This window comes from Colias philodice, chromosome 8 (assembly GCF_061535455.1).
Source record: "Colias philodice isolate Cphi_HAF_F1 chromosome 8, ilColPhil1 Martin Lab GWU primary, whole genome shotgun sequence".
In the NCBI taxonomy this organism is placed as follows: domain Eukaryota; kingdom Metazoa; phylum Arthropoda; class Insecta; order Lepidoptera; family Pieridae; genus Colias; species Colias philodice.
In genome coordinates, this window is record NC_143093.1 from 6,785,006 (window position 1) to 6,808,276 (window position 23,271).

Below are 23,271 nucleotides of genomic sequence, written 5' to 3' on the forward strand. Positions count from 1 at the left end.
ACCTGTATTTTAGTAGATATTTAACCCACTCACTTTAGACTCGATTTTGAACCACTTCGAAACGGACAGATTTAATTTGTACATTTATCGATTGACGACAGTAGTACAATAATTTCATGAGCTTATCTTATTTAAGAGTATTATTCAAGTAAGTTGTAATTCCTGTTGCTTTGAATACATAAGCCTAATATGCAAATTTTACAATACATTAATTTATTCTCACCTATCACTTTTCTTCAAGTTAGCGAATTGCATAGCGAGCACGCACGCTAAAGTAGACCCAATGACAGCTCCAGTCGCGGGTTTCTCCATAGCACCACCCACTAATAATTCGACATCTTCAGCATTTCTGAAAGGAAAGGTTTTAGTGAGTATGAGTTAAATAAGAAAAATTAATTTAAGCTAATAGTAGAGTAGAATGAGTTACAAAAGTAGAGATGGAGATATGTAATTAGAATAAAACACAGTCTGGAAATCTAGTCAAAAGTTCAACAATCTTGTATTGTAGCTATGTAATATGTAAAACAATTTTAGACGGACAGAAACATATGAAAAAAGGAATTTATGTAAACTGTAGTTTTAATTCGTAACTGTTCAATCTTATGAATGTATAGTATACGAGACAAAGTCTATAAAGAATTATTAAATCCTCACCTATACATATCAGCCATCATTTCCTGCTGCGATCTGCTGAAGCCCAGTTTTTCAAAGTCTCCATACGATTTTACAGTGACCATTGGTTCACACATCCTTAAAACTCTCAAGTAAGATGGGATTCCATGATCACGGTTTCTATTGAGATCCCATTGGGCGGAGGCTGTGAGACGAGATACGCTGTGAGCGCTTGCCTGGGCTAGGTCTTTGAGAGATATCGTGGTGTTTACCTGTAATGATTTATTGTATTAATAAACAAAATATTATTTTAATCTTTAATTATCCCCCTTATAAATTTTTAATTAATAAAAATATAAAAAATACATAGTAAGAAACATACAATGATATTAATAAAAAGAAAAAATTGAAAATAGTGGCGCGAAAAGACGTAGCTTTTTTTTTTATAAAACCAGTGTCAGGCATAAAATAAAATACAGATTCACTTTAGATAATAGTCCATTAAGTTTTATATATATAATAGAATCAAAAAATTTAAAAATCAATTAAGATACCTAGAGGAAAAATCAAATTTTAATTGTGAGTTGAAATTTTGACCTTTTGGGTAATTACTTTAAAATGTTAAGAATAAAAGTAAAATAAGTTTTAATTACCAATTTTTCATTCATCATAGCATCAAAGATTGGTGCAATAGACAATATTTCTGCATAGGTACCAGCGCGGTTGGCGCTCGAGTAACCGCGCCAAAATCCTAGAGACGACAGTTTCAATTCAGCCTTAGCCATTCCAACCTGAAAAAAAAAAACAATTATAGAAACATATTTAGATGATGACACTCTTTTCTTCTTTTTTTCAATTAAGTATGGAAAATACAAACATAAATTTATTTCTTAGATTTTAATTAGTCAATGTTTTTAAAGGTGTTGCGTTTTATGAATTTAAAACTTAGTAAGTACCTATTACAAAAAGTTCGATAAAATTAGCAAATAAACATAGCAAATATTTGGAATCAAACATAGCATTTTGCGAATTACTAAATTTTATAAGGTGTCAAGAATGATCATAGAAACAATGTAGATATAATTATTGAATGCATCATTTATCATAATAATATGATATAAGTTCCGACATATTGCATTACGCATAAACATACGCTACGGTCATTTGATCAACTACTGTATTTAATATTTATCTTTATTACCTCGAACTTTGAGCTAATAATTTATGGACATCGATTGCAAGCCATTAATTACACAATAATCTTAGCTATTTTGTTTGAATAAATTATTAATTAAAATGAAAGTTGTATTTTCAGTTTGCGAAATAATGAATATATCTTTTGATATATGTAAATATTTTTATTGCTTTACATAGCATTATGCAATGCATTTATTGATTTTTTATAGTGATAGATATAAGATATTGTTTAAAAATTTAAATAACTAGTCAAATTAGTTATAATATTATTCGTATATTTGTCAAATTATACTAGCATAATCTTATAATTATTAAGGTAGTGTTAACAAATCGTTGAGTACATTTTTTGATCGAAATACAATTTCAGAATAAGAAAAGGTTATGTATCATATTCGATCTAATTCGATCACGTATTCTGGGATAATACAACCACTGCGATTTTACTTTCACCACACCATAATCTTAAAGGTGAAGAACAAGAGATGAATGCCAAAGTATGCTCAACTATCATTACCATAATCTAACCTATAATTTTGTTCCACCCAGTTTGACCCGGGATAAAAAGAATCTCACTCAGCAATAATGCAGCTTTCTACTCGTGAATGTTTTTTCATAATCACTACCAATAGTATTTTAGGGCTTCTATTTACATCCAAACTAACCCTTACCTAACCGTACCGTTTAAACTAAAGCGCGTCACACACGGTGAAGATACTATAATATTTTATGTTAAGATTCTCTAATATAAAATATTACAGTATCTTAAGGTATCCGGTATCAGCGTTCTGACCATCATTTTTCTTTTTGTCATTGCGTACTAAGACCCCTGTAGAACCGCCATCCTGTTACAAATGATCCGAAACACTGACACAAAATTTCGGGTCATTTGTTAAATAGTATCTTCACCGTGTGTGACGCGCTTAACAGTTTTTATAACGCTTATAGTGCTTAAAGTCACATTTTGGTTCTTACCTCTCCCAACAAAACGGGCAGGAATTCATTATACGTGATGTGTTGTATGACAGCTGCAAGGGCTCGTCTGCTCTCCAAGAACAGGGCATTGTCTTCCCAGAAAGGGTTCAATGAATATAGTTCTCCAGCGATACGGTTGTGTTCTGATAGCAGCGCCTTGTATAGAGGTGCGGTTGGGGACCCGTCGTTGCATCTAGGAGAAAGAATATAATGTAGGAACGGATAACTAAGAAAAACTATGATATGCTGGTGTATGGTAACATAGAAAAACACAATAAATAACAGTAGATTATAGAATAAAAAAGAAATTAAAACGATAAATGTAATGCCGAAGGGTGACAAACGGTAACATCTTATGTATATACATAATGTTTCAGGGTAATATTACTCTGAAACACTTATTATGTCTACTATGACTAATTTAGTCAGAAATAATGTTAATACTAAGAAGTAATCAATCGTGTGAGGCAACTTTCACGTAACCATCGTATTTCGTAATATCTTGTAGGTATACAGTATTAGATTTTTGGTGAACACTAATAATATGCATATTGTGTTCGTTTGCTTACAAATAAATATGATATTAAATTTCGTACAATAAAAACTTTATTATGCGAAAAGTTTCATGAAGACGGAATTTCACACAAATAAAAATTAAAGTTACATTATGTAGGTGTAATTAATTTAATTACAGCCATGTGTTTGAAACTAAAATTGTGATATATGGCATGGATAGTTATCTCCAAGATTGAATGCAATCATTGCAAGGCTCAATAGGCTTTGTTTGCATACAATACATTTATGTGACGAAATAGAATGGACTAGAATTCCAAGATTATTGAAATTAAAGTCGTATGGTCATTGTATTCATTTGTATGACATCAATCATTATTTTCAAATATCATAGCCCGAAGTATAATACGGTAGAAGTGCTAATATTCAAGTACAAAGGCAATACGCCTAAACTTGGAAATAGCTCTATTGAAGGAAAAGTTAATAAAAACAATGCTTTTTTAGAGAGCTTTTTAGCTTTTTCATCAATAATTAACAGAATATAACTTTATTCTGGCATTCCAAACAAACTTTAACTCGAGCTTTAAGCTGTTTTGACTCGTACATCGCGTACCAAACACTACATCCGTGATTATAATTGAGATACTATATTTAGGAATAACATCCGTGAGATGGAACAAAACGTGAGAATGTGAAGGCTTACTTTCGACACGAGGCAAGGTCGATTTTGCCCGCGTCGTACAGACGCAGCGAGCGGAGTTCCTTCTCTGAGCTTCCGTATAGGGCGGAGCCGTCGAGCACTGAAGTGGCCAGGTTCATCTGCTCTCTGTGTTCTGAAATTTTGTAAGAAATTAGAGATGGTTAGGGTTATTTCGGAATTAAATAAATATACAAAATTGTAATCTCTCTTTATACAATTGTATAAGTAACGTAGGCGTAATCTTAGACGTGTCCATGTGGGACATTATGTTTGCAAAGCGCTTATCAAGATTAACGCTCATTTGATGGAAAATTATTTAGTTTTTGAAGCAACCAACCAACCAGCTTCTAATTTTCTTTGTATAGAATAAAATTATCGAACCAATCTAAGAATTTTATTTGCAAACATTATAAAGCAATATACGTTTGTTATTAACATAAGAATTATTTAACTCAAGTATGCATACGGCTAGCGTTGTCTAAGTAAATGAATATTAGCACTAACCAAATTTGCACGAGTCCAAATTCCTTGTTGGAGCCGACCGAATGTATGCACAGGCTGGTCCTTCACATTTCTGCAGAATGAAAAATCAATTAAATATCTTCGTTGATCCATTATAAATTCCTTAAATATTAAAAAAAATCCACGTTCATTAATATTAGTTCCACTAGTTACTACGATGCTAAGACGTTGTATTTTTTTATTATAAAAAAACGATAATTTCTCAAGTCATTGTTGTACAATGAGTCAATTAAAGACTCCGATAAGCCATAAAATATACATCCTGATAACGTAACAATCAAACAATGGATGAAACTTGTCGACTTTCACTTAAGATTAATATACGTGACTTATGCCTAAATAAATCTTATATTGATTTTGAATGTATAGGGGGATGGTATTTTGCTTAATTAAGAAAACAAAATTGAAAATGAGGCTGTGGTAACAATGTTGATAAAAAAAAAACATCATAAATATAATAGCATCTTCGTTCGACTAGCAATTTTGTAGAATGTAGAGCAATACTTCATATATAATTTATAAATACGAAGTGCAGTGAGAACGTTAAAATTTTAATTACGAACCGTATAGTGTTAAGCCAATTAATTTTATGTTTGACTAAATATAGACAAAGATTAACAGCTATGTAAATCTGTCTGGCTTCCAAGTAAAAAAACTACAACACTAAAGGGCAAAACAATCAATGTCAAAAATCCAGTCTTCGAAAGCGAGGAAGTACACGATTCAGTCATACCTACCTAATGCTATGCTTTATTCCATCATCAAATATTATAGATATATATATAGATTTATTGATCCTTCATACAGCTTTGAATTATAAATTAATAAAATTGTAATAAAGTAAAAAAATCATTAAGAGATCTTGATGATAGTTACGCAGTTTGAGACGTGGTCACCTCATAAAGTTGAGAGATAATATCTTCGGAGAAAGGGCGATTGCCGATAGGTACACTTAAAGTAGGGCAAAGGAGGAGACACAAAGACGCAACCTTAAATTAAGTTTAATTCTCTATCATCTATTATAATATGTAGGTATATTATTATATTCCACATAGCTTGCAGTTCGATGCGTAATATTAAGATAATACCATCAATCGAGCCAACGTCATTGACATTTAGAATATACAATGGGCAGACAGACAATGAATACAACGACCAACGTAATTCTATAGCCATTAGGAATAAGTCCCTTTACCTTAACATTAATATATGATACCAGTTTGTAACATAACACGGGGAACTGCATGTTATATCATAACTTTCACTCGATACACGTTCGAGGTAATCTTACTTAACATGACCTGCGAACTATCACGAACTTGAGACGTCTTTTGTGACAAACATCTTTAACGATCCGATGTGTAATTAATTACTGTATGATTGTATGTTAATGCGCATTTGTGATGTTTTTTGTACGCTTCAATGAATATTCAGAATTTTTTATGACCAATAAATTATATTTATAATCAATCTGCAGTCGGTGAGAGTGACATAACATGTGGATTTATAAAAGAACAGAGAACTCCCTCTTCAAAATTTAGGTCCCACTGCTAGGAAATAATATGCAGGATAATTTATACTTACTATATCTATGATCATACGGTACAAGATATATTTGTGCTTACACAATTATTTTTAAACACGCAGTATTTGTTTTAGCTATTAGAAATAGAACAATTTATTTTTAAAAATAAAACGAGTCTCAGAACGATATTTAGAATATCTAGCCTTTTAAAGTTAATAGCCAAATATGACACGCTAAATTATTTCCTTGATATCAAGATCATTGAGTCATAGTTTTGCAAGTTCAAGACAAACCACAGCAGTTGTGGTTAATTATATCTTGCGGCTAATGAGCTGTGATCCGCGACACGGTTACGAACACTTGCGATGGCAGATAACTCTTGAGAAAACATAGTTCCCATGACTATCTGATGTACTCGACGTTTTTAGTATTAGAGGTATGTAATGCAAGTATAATTATTTTGCGCTAAATCTCTTTACTTACTTGAACTTATATGTGGATTTCGTAAATCTCTGCTTTTTTTTTGGTGAAATGAAAATAACGTAGCGTCTCTACCGTTCCAATTTGGTATTTTGGTACCTATTGACAATATGTTAGGGCCTGGAATAATATATAAATAACTCTTTGCCCTGTACGTTAAAAAAGGCGTCGATACTATAAGATGTGCATTGTGCACGTCCAAAATTTATCGCGTTATAAGCAACTGAGCTCTACCGCAGCTCTTCTCTACGTAAAAGACTAATTATCTGGTGTATTTATCTTTTTTATTTGCAGACCAAATCAAACAGTGATATAATCTATTGACTATTCATTGCATTTACAAATAATAGCCTAATCACTTTTTTAGTTATCCTTAAAGCTACGTCCGGTGGCCTTCACACCGCTACTCACGACGTGTGAACCACGGAGGCATTAAGCCGTAATTGATTACGGTAATTTGATAGGAAATCTCAAATGAATGGTTACATCTTTACCTACTATGGAGTATTGAGAGAATTGTTTGGTACGGCGCTTTCTAGTTCTAGTTTGATATTGATTTCTGAAACTCATATTAGGTACTTTTAAAGTTAATAATCATCGTAAATAATATTGTTTCTGTTTTTGTGCAAAAGTAAGACTCATCCTGATAAACTTTCATGTTTACAATATAAATAGGATAGGACAAGTGAATAATACTCAATAGGTTTCAAATCATGTAAAATTACAGAATATAATAGGTAAATACTTAACACTTATTTAATAATTTGATTAATAATTTACAGGCGATACGACGTCTTTTTATCTGTGAAAATTATAGACGATAAAGAACGGAAGAATGCGATATTATGACTTTTGTATATAACCGGTTCTCACGATATTTTTACAAGATAGGAAAAATTCGGCATTATCCTGCAGTATTTCACCCACGCGTTCTAGCTATATATTACCTATCTATAATTATTAATTTAGAATTACGAAAGTTGTATCCTGTTTGATTATTATTTTGAGTTCTAACATAGGTCATAATATTTAGATTTTTTATTCGTTATAAATACAATTTGATATGAGTGAAATCCATCTTGGGTAATATCATTGAACATAATTATGTGATTTCGTATTTTATTCTTCCAAGAATTTTTGAAGTCAAATGTTTTTTGTAGTTTTTATATTCGACATTTAACCACATATTTAACTGCATTTTTAATTATCAAGAATGAATCATTTATAAGTGGATGATGATGGCTAAATCCGAAACTATGAGTAATAATGAAAAAGTCATAAAATATTTGGGATAAAATATATTTATTGAAGACAATATTACCCTTGGACGACCTGATCGCATTGATTACACACACCTACCTCCTACATATGTTTAAATCTCTAAAACGTCGGATAATATCTAGACTATAATATACTCTTCTTTTCTTTTTCAGCCCGGTGTGACCCAAAGTTGGGTATAGGCCTCTTCATGTGCACGCCATTCCTTTCGGTTCGTCGCCACTCGCATCCACTTCTTTCCCAAGATCTTCACTATCTCGTCAACCCATCTAGTAGGCTGACGGCCAACTTTTCTTTGTCCGGTCCAAGGACGCCATTCTAGGATTTTGTTGGTCCACCTGTTGTCACTTAATCTGCAGATATGTCCCGCCCACCTCCATTTCTGCCGAGACACTTTGAGTGCTATGTCTATAACTCCAGTTTTCTTTCTTATTGTCGTATTTGGAACTCTCGTCTATCAACGAAATCCCAAGAATAGCGCGTTCCATCGACCTTTGCGCTACTTGGAGTTTATTCACTAGGTGTTTGGTTAGTGTCCAGGTTTCAGAGGCGTACGTCATTACTGGAAGAACACATTGCTCAAACGTTCGCCTCTTCAGGAAGGTTGGTATTTGCTTGTCTTTGAATACATCTGATAGTTTGCCAAACGCTGCCCAGCCAAGTTGAATGCGGCGGTCTACTTCCCTCGTTTGTGCATTCCTATCCAGCGTAACCATTTGACCTAAATAAACATACTCTTCTACTCTGTCGATGTTCTGACCATATATTGTGATCGCAGGTGTAATGTTTTTGCTGTTACTCATAAATTTAGTTTTGAGCATGTTCATTCTTAATCCAATAGCTAGTGAGGCATCATGTAGTTCTTCGAGCATAACTTTTATATCGTCCGGGGTTTTAGCAAAGAGCACGAGGTCGTCAGCGAATCTCAAATGTGACAACATTGACCCGTTGATGCTAACGCCTTTTTCAGACCACTCCAATAGTTTAAAAACGTCTTCTAGAGCAGCTGTAAATAGCTTGGGAGAAATTGTATCGCCTTGTCTTACACCACGACCAACTGGTATTCGGCGAGATACTTCGTGCAGCTTTACTTGGAGGGTTGCACCTTTATAAATCTCCTTGAGAACTTCCACATATCTTGTGTCTACCATGCATCTTTGCAGTGAATGAAACACAGCCCAGTGTTCTACAGTGTCGAACGCTTTTTCATAATCTACGAAAGCAACACATAGATCCTGATTGTACTCCACACACTTTTCAATCAACTGCCGCACTACAAATATGTGGTCGATAGTGGAGAAACCACGACGGAAACCTGCCTGTTCTATTGGCTGTGCAGTATCAAGTTTGTTGGCTAGACGGTTCGTCAGAACTTTAGTAAATAGCTTGTAGGTATGGAGCAATATGGATATTGGCCTATAATTATTGAGTTGGTATTTTTCCCCTTTCTTATATATAAGCGTAACCAATGCGTTTTTCCAAGGTTTCGGTGTAATACCTTCCATTAAAACCTGATTGAAAAGCCTTTGAAGCTCTAGCAAAGCCGTTTTGCCTCCTAACTTTAAAAGTTCCACAGGTACACCATCTTCACCTGGAGCCTTTTCATTTTTCATACTTTTAAGCGCCGATTTAATCTCATACAAGCTTATGTCTGGTAGATCTTCTGTAAAGTGACGTATCAGTTTAGCGCGTGGGCATTGAAGCTTCAGTGGCTCCACTATTCTGGAGGTGTACAGTTTTTCGTAGAATTGTTCTACCACATGCATAATTTCATCGAGGTCATTTGTTTCTCTTCCGTTAGCATCTTTAATTCTGTGTATTTGTTTATTACCCTCTACCAATTTCTTCCGAAAAACCTTTGGGCCTCTATACTTTTCAATAGTATTGACAATAGTTTTGTACCGATGTTGCCTTACATCACGCCTTACCGCTTGCTTTGCTTGCTTATTAATATCAGAAAGCACTACATTACTTGTTTCCGGTTTGCTATGAAGAGCACGTCTCGTTTCGAGCAGATCTTTTGTTCGGTCCGACAAAATAGTTTTATTTTGACGTGTTGTCTTGCCAAATTCCTCGGCTGCCTTCCTTATGCTCTGCGTGAGTCGTTCATCTACAGCATCCACAGTAGCAGGTATTTGGCTTGTGGTCAGAAGCTCATTGATGCGTTGCTCGTAATGATCTTTCTTAACTTCAATAGCTGCATAATCCAGTTTGGCGTTATGTTTCCGAATTAACCTCATTCGTTCTGTTTTGGCGTTTATTTTGAACGTTGCACGTACTATCCTATGGTCGCTTCCGATGTTTATACAATTTAAAACACTAACGTCACTAACAACATGTTTCTTATTGCTCAGTATGTAGTCTATTTGGTTTTTCGTTGAACCATTTGGGCTTCTCCATGTCCACTTGCGTTGGTCTTTCTTTTGGTAGAAGGTGTTCATAGCATAGAGATTGTGTTTTGCTAAAAAGCTGACAAGAATCTGGCCTCTCTCATTTCTTGTGCCTAACCCGTGTGTTCCTATATATTCTTCATTAGTACCAGGGAAACTTTGGCCAATTTTCGCATTAAAATCACCAATTACAGTGGTATAGAAGCATGGATTTTCGTTAAGGGCTCGCTCAACATCGGCATAGAAGTTATTTAATTCATCTTCACTGTTTGCGCTAGTAGGAGCATATACCTGAACCACTTTCATCGTTAACCGGTTGTTTATATTAAAGGTAGCATACAGAACTCTTTGGGAAATTCCAACGACAGTTTTCAGCCTATCTGCAAACTTTTTATGTACGAGAAGACCAACTCCTCCTTCGGATGTGTTGTCCTGTCCTTTATAGAACATTATGTGTCCTGATGGTAACTTTGTCAGTTCCTCCCCTTTCATTCTTGTTTCACATAATCCTAGAATGTGCCATTTGATTTTATCCAAGATAGTCGTCTCAAGGTCAATGAACCTGTCTTTTGTACGCAAGGTGCGTACGTTGTAAGTAGCTATATAGATCGTCTGTTGACAGCCGGATCTTACCCAGGGATTCTTAGCACCCTCTGCCCTGTAGGTTTTCTGACCGCTGTCGTAGCCAGGCCTGACAGGGCTGCTGGGGACTGAGGGCCTTCTTTTGTGTTGTGCTTCCATGAAGGTAATAAAGCCTTAAGACACCACGCTGGCTAGTGCGTGTTGGTGAATCCACTCTTTCGAAAATGATACTTTTCAGGTTTGTGGTAGCCTAAGATAGCGTTTGTGTTATGCCAAGCTCAGTTTGTTCGGGTCAGGGATTTCCGCCGCCCGAGATACGGCGTTGTTGCTCTTTAGCACCACCCGGGAGGCACGTACAGGGTAATGAAGGTCTAAGCCTGCGGACGCGAGCAACCATATAATATACTACTACTGTATTACTACTGTATAATTTATTCTCAGAAATATATCATAGACTTCTAAGAAACTATGCGAGTAATTATGGAAAAGTTAACAACGAAGTTATATAACTTTTATATAAATGCATATTATGTTGTAGCATTTTGTTTAGAAACAGGTTTGAAAGCCATTCTATCTTTTTATATATTGAATGATTTCCCCAATCTTTAAGGCTGCGTTTACAGAGATGTGCGAGGATGCGTAGCGAGGGATGTGTTTGTAAAGAACCAGTAGAATCGCTTCAAATGCTAAATGAAGCGCTATGATTCTCGCACATCTCTAGTGGAAAAGCACCCTAATTACGGGCGTGTTTATTCACATGTACAACCACGCATATTGAATAAAAATTAGCATCTTAGAATGTGACAGGAAAACCAACCTTATTCCCATTGGCAGTAGCGATAAGATCGTCCATGATCAGTTGTCCCCAAGCAGCCAGCATGCTGGTGACATAGTCGTGTTCTTCTGGTTGCGCGAGCTGAGCCACTGCATGTACTGCTAAAGATGCCTCTGGGAGGTGAGGAGGTGATAGAGGCTGGGATACTCCTGTAACAATGAAATAAAAATATTAAATAACATGTAAAGTCATATTTTGTACGATTTATCTTGTTTTGAACTTCCGATATTTAGGTCGCAAAACTTTATAATTAAGTTATCGCTGTAATTGGAAATTCTGATTTTGTTAATTAAAATATTTGAATACTTATAGGACTATAGGTACTAGCTTTACTAGCGCATACCTATTAATAGCTATTACTCTGAAATCATACGTTTTGTATAAATAAAAAGATGAGAGAAATAGATAGCCTAAGTTACATCAATATTTTAACAATTTAATGCTTGTCACCTTCTCTTAAATCGGTAATTTTTAACATTAGCTACAAAACAGTTTCTAAGCTCATTTTTTTCAGACACATTAAAATAAATATAAAAGCGTGTACAATGTACATTTATACGTTCATAAAAACAAAGTTATAAAACAAATAACATCTAATAAAATCGTTTAGATTTTTTGTAAGTTTTATTATTTATACTGTGTCTCATAAACAATTAATTATTCACCTGTACTTAATTAACCATGTTTTTTTCATATTATATGTGAAGCAGAATAAAAACTAATTATTCACAGGTTTACCTACCCACTCAGGAAAATAGTCATAATTTTCCTCGATTTTTCCTGCAGCTTAGAATATATATGTTTAAAGTATGTGAATATAAAGTGTTTTATAATCTCAATAGAATATTTAACACAATAATAATAATAAAAAAACATACCATCAGCATATTTCGGCGGCAACAGCCTCAGGAACACATCGCCTCTCCTGCCCCAGGGGCGATGTCTCACATTATTACATTCCCCGCTCGCACTCCGGTACTTGCTCGGCGGGCATGGTGTGTTACTTATATCTTCTTCTTCTGATGTACATTCCTCACTATAAAGGAAAGAGTTCTTGAAATTTGGTAATTAATGTTGGCGTAGATTATATTAATACTCAACGTTAATATTTAGTTTTATCGTATTTAAATATTTGTAAGAAAAAGGAAATAATTCGATGGGCCCGTTATGGCAAAAACACGCAGTTTCGTATCCCGATTCCAGGCCTCGTGATAGATCTTTTTCTATTATTTAATGTAATAAAATTAAATTAATCGATGTCACTATAAGACTGTTGTATTTTGCTCTACCGTAGAGCCTCTACACTAGATAAATAGAATATGGATCTGTTAATAAATACATTAGATCTAACTATACGTATGCCTTGTTTATATCATGTTAGAAATCAAATTAATTATTACTAAAATTGTGTAGGATTAAACACAGGCTAATTAATGGTTGGCCACTATATTATGCTAGGTATAACACAACCACATTGCTCTTTTGATCCCAAGTGTCAACTAATCACCCTGCTATTCACATATATCACATATCACAGAGTCAATTTTGTATTCACTTCAGATAAATATATCAAGCTCAAACACAACATTTATGTCGTAGTCATCTGGTTGAATCTGCTATTTGATTGAATGGACTATAGTCGTCAAGTTGTATAATGTAAATTGTAAATGACGGCGAAATATATTTACTATACAAATCTTTTTATATAGAAATAGTTTATAAATTATATACATACGGTGCATTCCCGTTCTGTATGAACCTCCTCTCGAGGGCCATCGCCTCACTGACGGCCCTCCGCAGGTCGCTCGGGACTGTCTGAGCATTGCTCTCTTCGATTTTACCGTCCGCTAGTGTTACGAATAGCAGCGCTAATAGCAGGAAACCCTGGCTTAGCCTGGAACAAACAAATGTGAATAATAAATACACGTTGTACATAAATAGTTCAAAAATAACATTTCTGAAAAATCTTAAACGAAACTTTTGATGAAACAAAACACAAAATATCGAAAAACCTATGTCTCAATAGTTACTAAATTTGAGCACTTAATGCAACCATATTATGTAGGCATACATATTGAGTTACATTTTAATTTTAAATGAATGCAACATTGCAATTTAGACTAACGACCTGTGAAGGAAAAGAACGCGACCACGCAAACCTCGCTATAGAATTTCCTAGTTCAAAGTCAATGAAGTGGTTTAATGACAGGAAAAAACTAAGTGAAATATACAATTATACTATATTCGCTGTAATTTATACTTAAACATTTAGTTCTGCACTATTTAACATTGTTTCTATATCGATGTTTTTTGTTTTTAAAACCATTGTCCAATAAATGGCATTTAATTTTGATTAAGAAAAAAACAAAAGCATATAATTGGTCTGTATAATGCCCACTGTATATTGAAAGAAACGTCCGACATTAAAATAAACGACAAGCAATAAGAAAAGAACGACGTATTTCAATCATAATTGGTAACAGTGGCGCAAGAGGCTAATAAACTATGGCTACACTTCGCTCTACAAGACTGATCACCTTTAAACCACGTGACTGGTCTTACCCAGGAAGTGACAGAAATGCCACAGAAGTTGACGCTTTTACCGGCGGTTATTGATACATCAATTAAGTTAACCCATTGAGCCCCGATCGGCCCGATCGGTCTACGACACAATAGATTTTCTATTGTGTCTGTGATTCCGGGGCCTGAATTATTACGGCCGTCGATGGTTTTTTTGTAGAGCCATAGTCATACATTTAAAACTACCTAACATACGAGAACTGCAGACAAAATTTTACTTTCTTATTTCGTAGCAAACTATTTGTAAGAATAATTAAAAAGGTTCGCCCCTTGATCAACAATAATAATTACAATACATACATCATAGGTTATGATTTTTTATTATTATCAGAAACAAAAAGGTTTACAAACATAAGTGTACAGTTGTGACTTAAAAACCACTGAGGTTTATAATGATGTTCGTATTTACATAATGACAATTTCGGTTTTACTATATTTCGATTATAGAATTGTATTTGAATCTTAAGGAATTATATAACGACCTTTTGTGTAGGCTTAAAAAATAACAAAAATATCATGCTACCGAATAAAACTATAAAGTTATTTGGAGATTATTCTGTCTGTAAGGCGCTATAAACCGTTTATAAATTGCCACTGAGTATCATTAATCATTTTAAGTCATTGCGGTCAGATTAAAATTACAAGCGTGTTGTACGCTTGGTAATATCGAAAAATTACGACGTTTATGCGGTCTATTTCCCATCATTACAAGAATCCATCTAAATCTAAACATATTTATATCATAATGTATATTTATATCAACATATATTCTATAAAACGGAAGTATTAGTACTACAGTAACTCAGGAAATGCTCTAAGGTTTCCTCAGGTACGCACACATGACCGCAAATAGCTTTCGTTTTTATCAGTGATCTTTAAGGTACCGGTTGTTATGAGATACATCTAACTTTCTATACATGTCAATGACATTGCTCATTACACCCATTTGTCATTAATGACAGGTTATGTAATTCCGCCCTACTTGTGGTATTTATAAAGCCGGCTACTCACGTACCTGCCGCAGGGGCAATAATCTCCGTTGCACAGCGGTCGGCAATTTCAGATGTTCTCTAATTTGCCCCTGCTTGCCTATACACATCACAATTAAAGAGCCAATTAAGAGTGCAATTCCAATACTGCCCCTGCCACAGGTATGTGCGTAGCCGGCTTTAAGAACGTCAATAAAAATTAGTGACGGAATCACGTTCAATGTTAAGTTTGAGGTTGATTAAATTTGTAAGAATTTAATTACACTAGCCGTCGGTCAGCGCCTTATTGGAATCCGGGTGTTGGTTGGACTTTGTCTTATTTTATTGGTCTCTACTCGTTCGATTAGTTTTTGGAAACAAAATTAGACTTTATAATAAAAGTTGCATTATCAATCGACTGCATAAAACATATCGGTCTGTTTCTTTGCAACATTTTAATAAATATTAATGGATATTCTTCTTCATGTATTATAAAATTGTGCATTATATTTCAAAAAGTGTTAGATTCGAAAAAAGTTCGTTGACACAACGTTGCTAGAATCTGTGTTCTTTGAAGTATCAAGTTTATGTATCAAGCTTAATATAGAAATCGTGAAAACCTTGAAACGAGCCGGCAGTGGTCAGTAACATGAGTTACATGTAAACTGACATTCAATGTTAATACCAATAACCCTTTGAATGACAAATTTTGGTTTCAAATAGGTCGAAGAATTACGATTAGATATTAGGTAATATTGCATCATATCAAATCACGACTTTTCCAAGTTTTCTTAATATAGATTCGCAACAATCTTTTTATTATGTTATGCACATTATTGCCATTTTCGGTTCACTTGTTTTGTTTTATTGTGAGTATATCACGGTCAAAGTGATTCATTCAATGTTAAAATTGCATAAGAATTTGATGTACGGCCTTATTTTGTGGCGCGAAAGTCTCTTTGCTAATCGATACGTGATTGAATTTAGAATAGCACTTATCAATGCTTAGTAAATCGTATTTTGGACAAGGTTAATGCATTAGAAAAGAAGTAGATAAAAAAAGTTGAAATTCTTTTATTTATTTAATACGTATACCTACACTAATCTTAATTTTTCTGTTCTTAGCGATTCAGGCTTTAGTTAATACTTATAAATTGCCTGTTCATTAGGAACTTTTTTTGGAAAGAACAAGTTTTGAATGTATTTTTTTAAACTTATTCATTAAGCCAACGCATATTAAAGATTTTAAAGGAACGATCTATAATTTTTATATTTCAGATAGTCGATAAAATTAGATACAAATTTAGATTTAGAAAAAACCAAGATAACAATTAATTATAACAAATGATCAGACGAAATAAGCGGAGAGACCAAATACAAATAAACGTGTCTGTGAACTATATTTTATAATACATACCTATAATATCTATAGACTATTGGTATGTCATGAATGCACTTTGTTCTACTGCTTTAACCTTTATATTTATACCATACTTTCATATTCAAATAAAACAGACTTTACCAATACAAAGAATTGAAACACAAAGAGATTTCATCTTCTGCGAAATACTTAGTTTCGTTTGGTTGCACTAGGATGCTAACAATGACTCTGTTAAAATTGCGAAAATACTGTCTTGCTTGAATAGATAGTTTTCACGTATTCACTTTAATTAACTTTTATTTGTTATCTTTATAATCTGTAGGTTAGAAGTATGGTAGAGTGTGGGTAGCTTTTGTAAGCTTCAAACATTTTCACACTTATTAATATAAAGATAGCGAAGATACTATATCAATAAAATTTATTAAATAAGGCTTAATTGCTTTTGATTGTCGGAAGTTTATAATTTAAAAATATCATAAATTACTGTCCATAAACTACGGAACACTATTGTCTATGGGTATCAAAACAAGTTATAAATCCTTTTTTGTCAAGCGCGCCAAATACATTTTTGATAATCGTTGGTCTGATTGTTTTAAAATTAGAACAAAAAAGTCGTACAGCGATTGGCCAGTCACGTGAAGATGACCTCACGAGGCGGACACCAGACGACCTTTATTTTAAACATCCTGATTGATACTACGCTGGTATTTGGTACCTGAAGGAATTTAAAAGGAATCTCATTCACTTCAACATTTTTAAATCACCTCCTTAAAAGGACTTGTCAACCTGACGATGCAGACTTTTATATCGTATTTTTTATTCGTATTTTATATAAACGAATTAAGATACATATAATATGTATAGATACATATTATATTAACATGTTTTAATGTTCTATACAAATTGATTAGATAACCATATAATTGAGACTGATTACCATTAGACTCACAGTTTTTTTTATTGCAATAAGAAGAATGAATAGTATAGTTATTTTTAATTAATGTTATTTGATTATGGACATTGTGAGCAAAGTATAAAATCACGTGAATATATTTGAGTGTGAACTGGGACTTGAATAGACAAAGATATTTACGTGGGTAAATTTTTATCGAATTATGCACACTGCACATTATAATTATCTTTCATATTTAATTTTCTGATTTTCAATCGAATCTCATTAAGAAATGATATTTGATATGCAAGATGTTGAAATAATAACAAAATCGAGTTTTTAAATACCTAATGCGAAAATACTGCAAATATTTGAATCAAATTATCTAGCGAATAGGTATACAATTTTGGATTCACCGGACATCCTATTAGAAACAAGTTTTTTATAAACATACCTGGAAGGGGTTTAATGCATATAATTTTAGGTTTTTGTAATAGGCTAAATGTCTACGATCATATTATAAACCTATCAAAATGAGCAGATGGGCGTGATCTCACTAATGCCATGCAACTATAAGAATTTTGTAGGCGTACTTATTAATATAACCAAAACTATGACACATGTTTCTTGACCCACACACAAGTTATTTTTATATCCTCTTAGGTACAATAACGAATAGAATAATTTATTGTTGTGTTTACGTAAAATGTACACATAATTTTACGTTTGTTAGAGATAATGTTATGCGGGCCTTAAGCAATGTTTTACATCAGCATCATCCTTCATTATTACATACATTTAATTGAATCTATTCTTCTACTAATTTGTGTCGAGTTTTATCATTTTGGTGACTCTAATTACGTTAAGGAAGGTGTCGCATTGAAGAAAACATTTCGCCACGTTGAACAAAATGTGTTGTCACTTTACTGCTCTTGTTACCTAAGAACTAAACAGATCAGAATAGAAATAGTCACAATCAGCCTTACAACATGGTTGAAGCAAATGTTTTGAATAAAAATGCAATATAATGTTTTCATTTATCCTATCAAAATATTAAAGTTTTTAGCCCGCTGCTCTACTACATACCTACGTCACAACGCATACCTGTAATTCGAAACCTCGGTGGTTTTTTTAACGTTTCTTCAGTGAAACTCGTACTTATAATTCCTTAATAACCCAGTATTCGCCCTTTCGAATACGTAACGTGAACTTTGTGTCACGTAACGTCCTTTAAATTCTGTTTACGTGCCAACTGCTGCGGATTCGATCGCTATTGCACGTGGCAATTAGCATGGTGACTCTTGTGAGGCAATGCTTGCGACAACCAACCGCGGGGAAACACGATTACTTCATCTCACATTGTTGGCTGTACTGAATTTAACTGAACGAGATGGTGTTTCGTTTGCTTTGTTGGGTTTGAATTTGATAGCTGTATGAGTAATTGTTTGAAGAATAGTTTGGGATATTTATTTGTGTTCAATAAAGTATGAAATAATGTTTAAAAACTTTGTATAATAGATTTCTTTCAGAAATTTCGGATTAAAATGTATTATTAAATAGTAAAATTAATGATTTTAAAAATGAGTCTAAGATAGTATGTAAAGATATTCTAATAAGAAAATTCTTACTTGATCATAAAGAGATAAGCATAAAGCAGAAAGTGTACTAATTCGCATAAATACAAAAGCTGTGTAAATTACAAACGTATAATAAGTTTCAACTCGAACAATAGATCACTACACTGTTCTTAAAATTAAATTTTCTGGTTTAACACGTTGCGCGTGTTCCGGTTCTATTGTTTATTCATTTTACTTGTATAGGTGAGTTGCAATTACTGTCGATATAACGAGATAGCTTGATTGGTCACTAATTACTTCCTAACATCTGTGCCGCAGTCATGACCTTTGGTAGACATGACTGACATCGTATGTTGTAGTCAGGTTAACAAAAAACTTGTAACACCTGGTTGGATGAGCGAATATTTTATCTGTTGTGTTTATTGTATGTTGAATATGTTCGTAGTTATGCGTATATCATGCTAGGGAGGTTAGCTTGCGTGACACGCAGATTTAAAAGCTTTTTGATTTTGGATATAGTTATTCACACCTTGAATTAATAAAAAAAAATAACGTTTAGACATTATTATTATGACGTCAGTGATTCTTTCTACGCTTATGAGAAGTATGCTAGCTTTAATCATTGTGGTGTTAAACGATAAAATGATTGTTTATAATGATTGCCAAGACACATAATTCACGCATCTTAAATTGTCTTTGTTACTTTTAACATTGAGGTTTAATCTTTATTATCTGATATTGTGCAGTCACGATAGTTGCCATTTGTTTAAGTTTTAGGTTAATAACACAAAAAGCCTTCAGGATGACAGACTGGGGTCAAAGGTAAGATATTACATACGGTTTATGTTCATTGCAATTACTTTTAAACATTTCAGCATTATTGCTTTTGAAAATTATTTTTCTTGAATATATTTTAGATTTATTCATAGCTCTACGTTACTACGAAATAGAATATTATCTTACATTTACATTTATGAACAACTCAAATGAACATCTGAATTTATTTTCATGAACTTTGGACAAATGTAGTGGTACTTGACATTATGTAAATTTTATATATCAATAAATTTGTCTGTAGAGCAATAGTTATGATAACGATAATAATTATTTTAATCTTATATATTAATATCTCAATGCAAAATCTGATCATAACTACGTGAATACGAATCATCTTTAAATAGTTACAATTGAGCAAGTGAAGTTACTGGAGATATTTACGATTTAGACACTAATAGTTAATAAAATAAATAGGTAGCCAAATCTTATATTTGACCATATTTGAAAGGTCCTTCAAGGTTCCTTCTTAGTAACCTACGTACCTAAATAATATGTACCTTTATAATATCTTAATACTATTATAAAGGCGAAAGTTTGTATGGATGTATGAATGTATGGATGTATGGATGTTTGTTACTCTTTCACGTAAAAACTACTGAACCGATTACAATGAAATTTAGCACACATATAGAGGGTAACTTGGATTAACACATAGGATAGGTTTTATCCCGGAAATCCCACGGGAACGGGAACTATGCGGGTTTTCCTTTGAAAACGCGGGCGAAGCCGCGGGCGGAAATCTAGTATTTCCATATGTTATAATAAAATATATACGTATGTAAAGGTTTTTATTAACATTCAAAGTTAAAAATACATATTACATGACGTGGAATACACATCCGCCAGTGAACGTCATCCCGACATAAATTCCAAGAATTCGATCTTTCTCATGAGATTAACATTTATACACAATACCTGGATCTGATTACTTAGATGTTTTCCATATTAATAATACCTTTATACAATATAGATTTAAAAGTTTACAGATGATAATAAAATGTATTATATCCATCAAATTTAACATAATAAAGTTACAGTACGATATAATACGATATAATTCGCTATTATTGATGTCTTTGAAGTAATTGTTAAAAAAGTAGTTCTTGTACACTTGAATCATTATTGATGCAAACTGTATGATGTATGAGCAATTAATTGCGTGTAGTAAATTGTGTAATATTAGAGGAAGGAAGACCGCTCAGAGCCCGCATAATATATCGTAATGTGGAGCACGCGTGCCTTACCTAAGAAGGTATATGACCGCTATACTACACGGTCAATACATAATAATTTGGGTGAAAACTAAAAGAGACGTATTCTATATTATAAAAATGAATCGCCAAATGTGTTGCTAAGCGCAGAACTCAAGAACTGCTGAACTGATTTCGTTAATTCTTTTTTTAATAATATTCCTTGAAGTACGAGGATGGTTCTAATAGAGTGAAAACGTAAACACAACAAACCACGGGCGAAGCCAGGGCGGACTGTTAGTTAAGAATTAAATTGTTTTTGAGAGAGTATTCAATATATTGCAAGGACATGAAATGCAATAACATTAGAAACGAACATTGGCACAATTTCAACTCGCATTTCCCGATAAAATAAAATGTATGTGACAAGACTATAAATGGAGAAATCGAAGACATGATTACGGAAATATTGCAATCTGGAATAATTATAGTGTTAAGATGGTTGTGGAGCAGAGTAAAGAAACAGATAATAAAAAAGGCAAAATGTTTTTTTGATAAATGACTACACGTTTGGTTCAACTAACAAACATACATACACAGTTAGGAAATAATATAGAGACATGTATTCGTATGAGTAATAACAAGGACCTATATTTTAATTTATAGTTAGTGTAAATTTAATTTATTGAACAAACAAAATAATAAATAGAATTCCTTTTTAGGCTCTATAATCCGGATATTTTCCTTATGGAGGAAATATAAACACATAATAGAAATTAACATTAGCTTAAGTTCGTACGTGTATTAACAGATGTGAGTAGGTCGTGTTGAGGCAAAAATGCATTACATAAGCGGAAAGTTAAGGCTGAGGTCTCGTAACTTGTGTAAAGTGCGTTTCTTTAAGAACTCTACAAATAAATGAATGAACACACCTTAATTACGTTTATAGTATGCGTATTGTGTGTGTGTTGGATAATGGAAATGGATAATTGATGTTTTTATCAATAAGGTCATGGAATAGAAAGTTTTATTCTTATTTACAACTCTAATTTTAACGTATAGTATTATAAATATTATCTGTGCTCTGCATCATCATGCAGTACGACTGCATCAATATTAGATACACAGAAAAATAAAGAAAAATGCTAAGAGTAGTGCGTACGCACATTATGTGATGTATGTAATGTGCGTTTCAATTATTTGTTGCGTACAAGCACACTTAGTGTGTATGTAGGATTTTTTACGAAATTTCAGGCTGAATAAACGGCGAATTTTCAAGGGTAACGGAGTGAGTAGTGAAGGAACGTTAGTAATTTCAGGTAGGTTGTACCATTAAAAGTAATATAACAAATAATATATATAATATAGTAAATATTTAAAAAAAATCAAAAATCTCTGAGTTGCAATTTTTTTGGTAACGCAAATATGATGTGACGATATTGCCATGACGTGACAGTATTGCCATGACGCGACCTGAAAATTTTACTCTCAACGCACCTATAGTAAATTCACTTCAAAGACAATGAAATATTTCCCTCGAAACTAGGGAAAGCCAAAATCACATACGAACGATACGATATGGAAGAAACAGTGTCACCTTACGCAATACAATTTGCACCGATGCCGATGGTAGCGAGCGTGCTGCAGATGTTAATGTTGACCCGCATTCTAGTGTATTGTTATTACATCAGACTATAAAACACATAAGTGTAACAAGCTATAAATAAATAAGTATTCATGAACTATGTAAGTGGCACAATTATTTGTATGGTAGTAGCAGAAACTCTAGAAGTGGTTTTCTTTTTGAGGGTTTAATAGAGTTAACAAAAAAATAAGTTTTAAATTTTTGCTTCTGAATCAGTGTTTTTTTTTATATAGTGGATGTTCTATATTTCTTATTATTATATCTTTGGAGTTTATTTAATCTTTTGCAAGGTCTCACTTTGGGGGGTGTATACTTTAACTTTTGTATAAGTGTTTACCTATAGATTTTTATCTTACCTTCCCGCTGTTCAAGGTTATAGACAGGATATATCGCATATACAAACGAAGATTTTTATTAGTATTTCGGTTTATGATAAATGTTAGTTTATTTTAAAATTATATTCTTTTAACCGTATTCTTTTAACCATCGACTCTATATAATTATTAAAAGTAAATGTAAAGTAATGTGATATATGTATGACTTTTAATTTAAATACATAAATTTAAATAATAAATGTAAGTATTGTATTTAACTA

The 23,271-nt window shown here is 33.1% G+C and overlaps 1 protein-coding gene across 1 annotated transcript in view; it reads right to left on the reverse strand.

Moving 5' to 3' along the window:
* LOC149486596 (uncharacterized) overlaps window positions 1-23,271 on the reverse strand; it is a 275,063-nt gene that overhangs the window by 247,807 nt on the left and 3,985 nt on the right. Inside the window, exons 2-10 of the mRNA XM_089698256.1 lie at window positions 13,342-13,500; window positions 12,485-12,642; window positions 11,589-11,755; window positions 4,499-4,568; window positions 3,998-4,127; window positions 2,782-2,974; window positions 1,266-1,403; window positions 655-884; window positions 224-349 (exon numbers count right to left, since the gene is read on the reverse strand). Coding sequence (XP_089554382.1) covers window positions 224-349; window positions 655-884; window positions 1,266-1,403; window positions 2,782-2,974; window positions 3,998-4,127; window positions 4,499-4,568; window positions 11,589-11,755; window positions 12,485-12,642; window positions 13,342-13,500 — 1,371 coding nt within the window. The remainder of the gene's footprint in view (window positions 1-223; window positions 350-654; window positions 885-1,265; window positions 1,404-2,781; window positions 2,975-3,997; window positions 4,128-4,498; window positions 4,569-11,588; window positions 11,756-12,484; window positions 12,643-13,341; window positions 13,501-23,271) is intronic.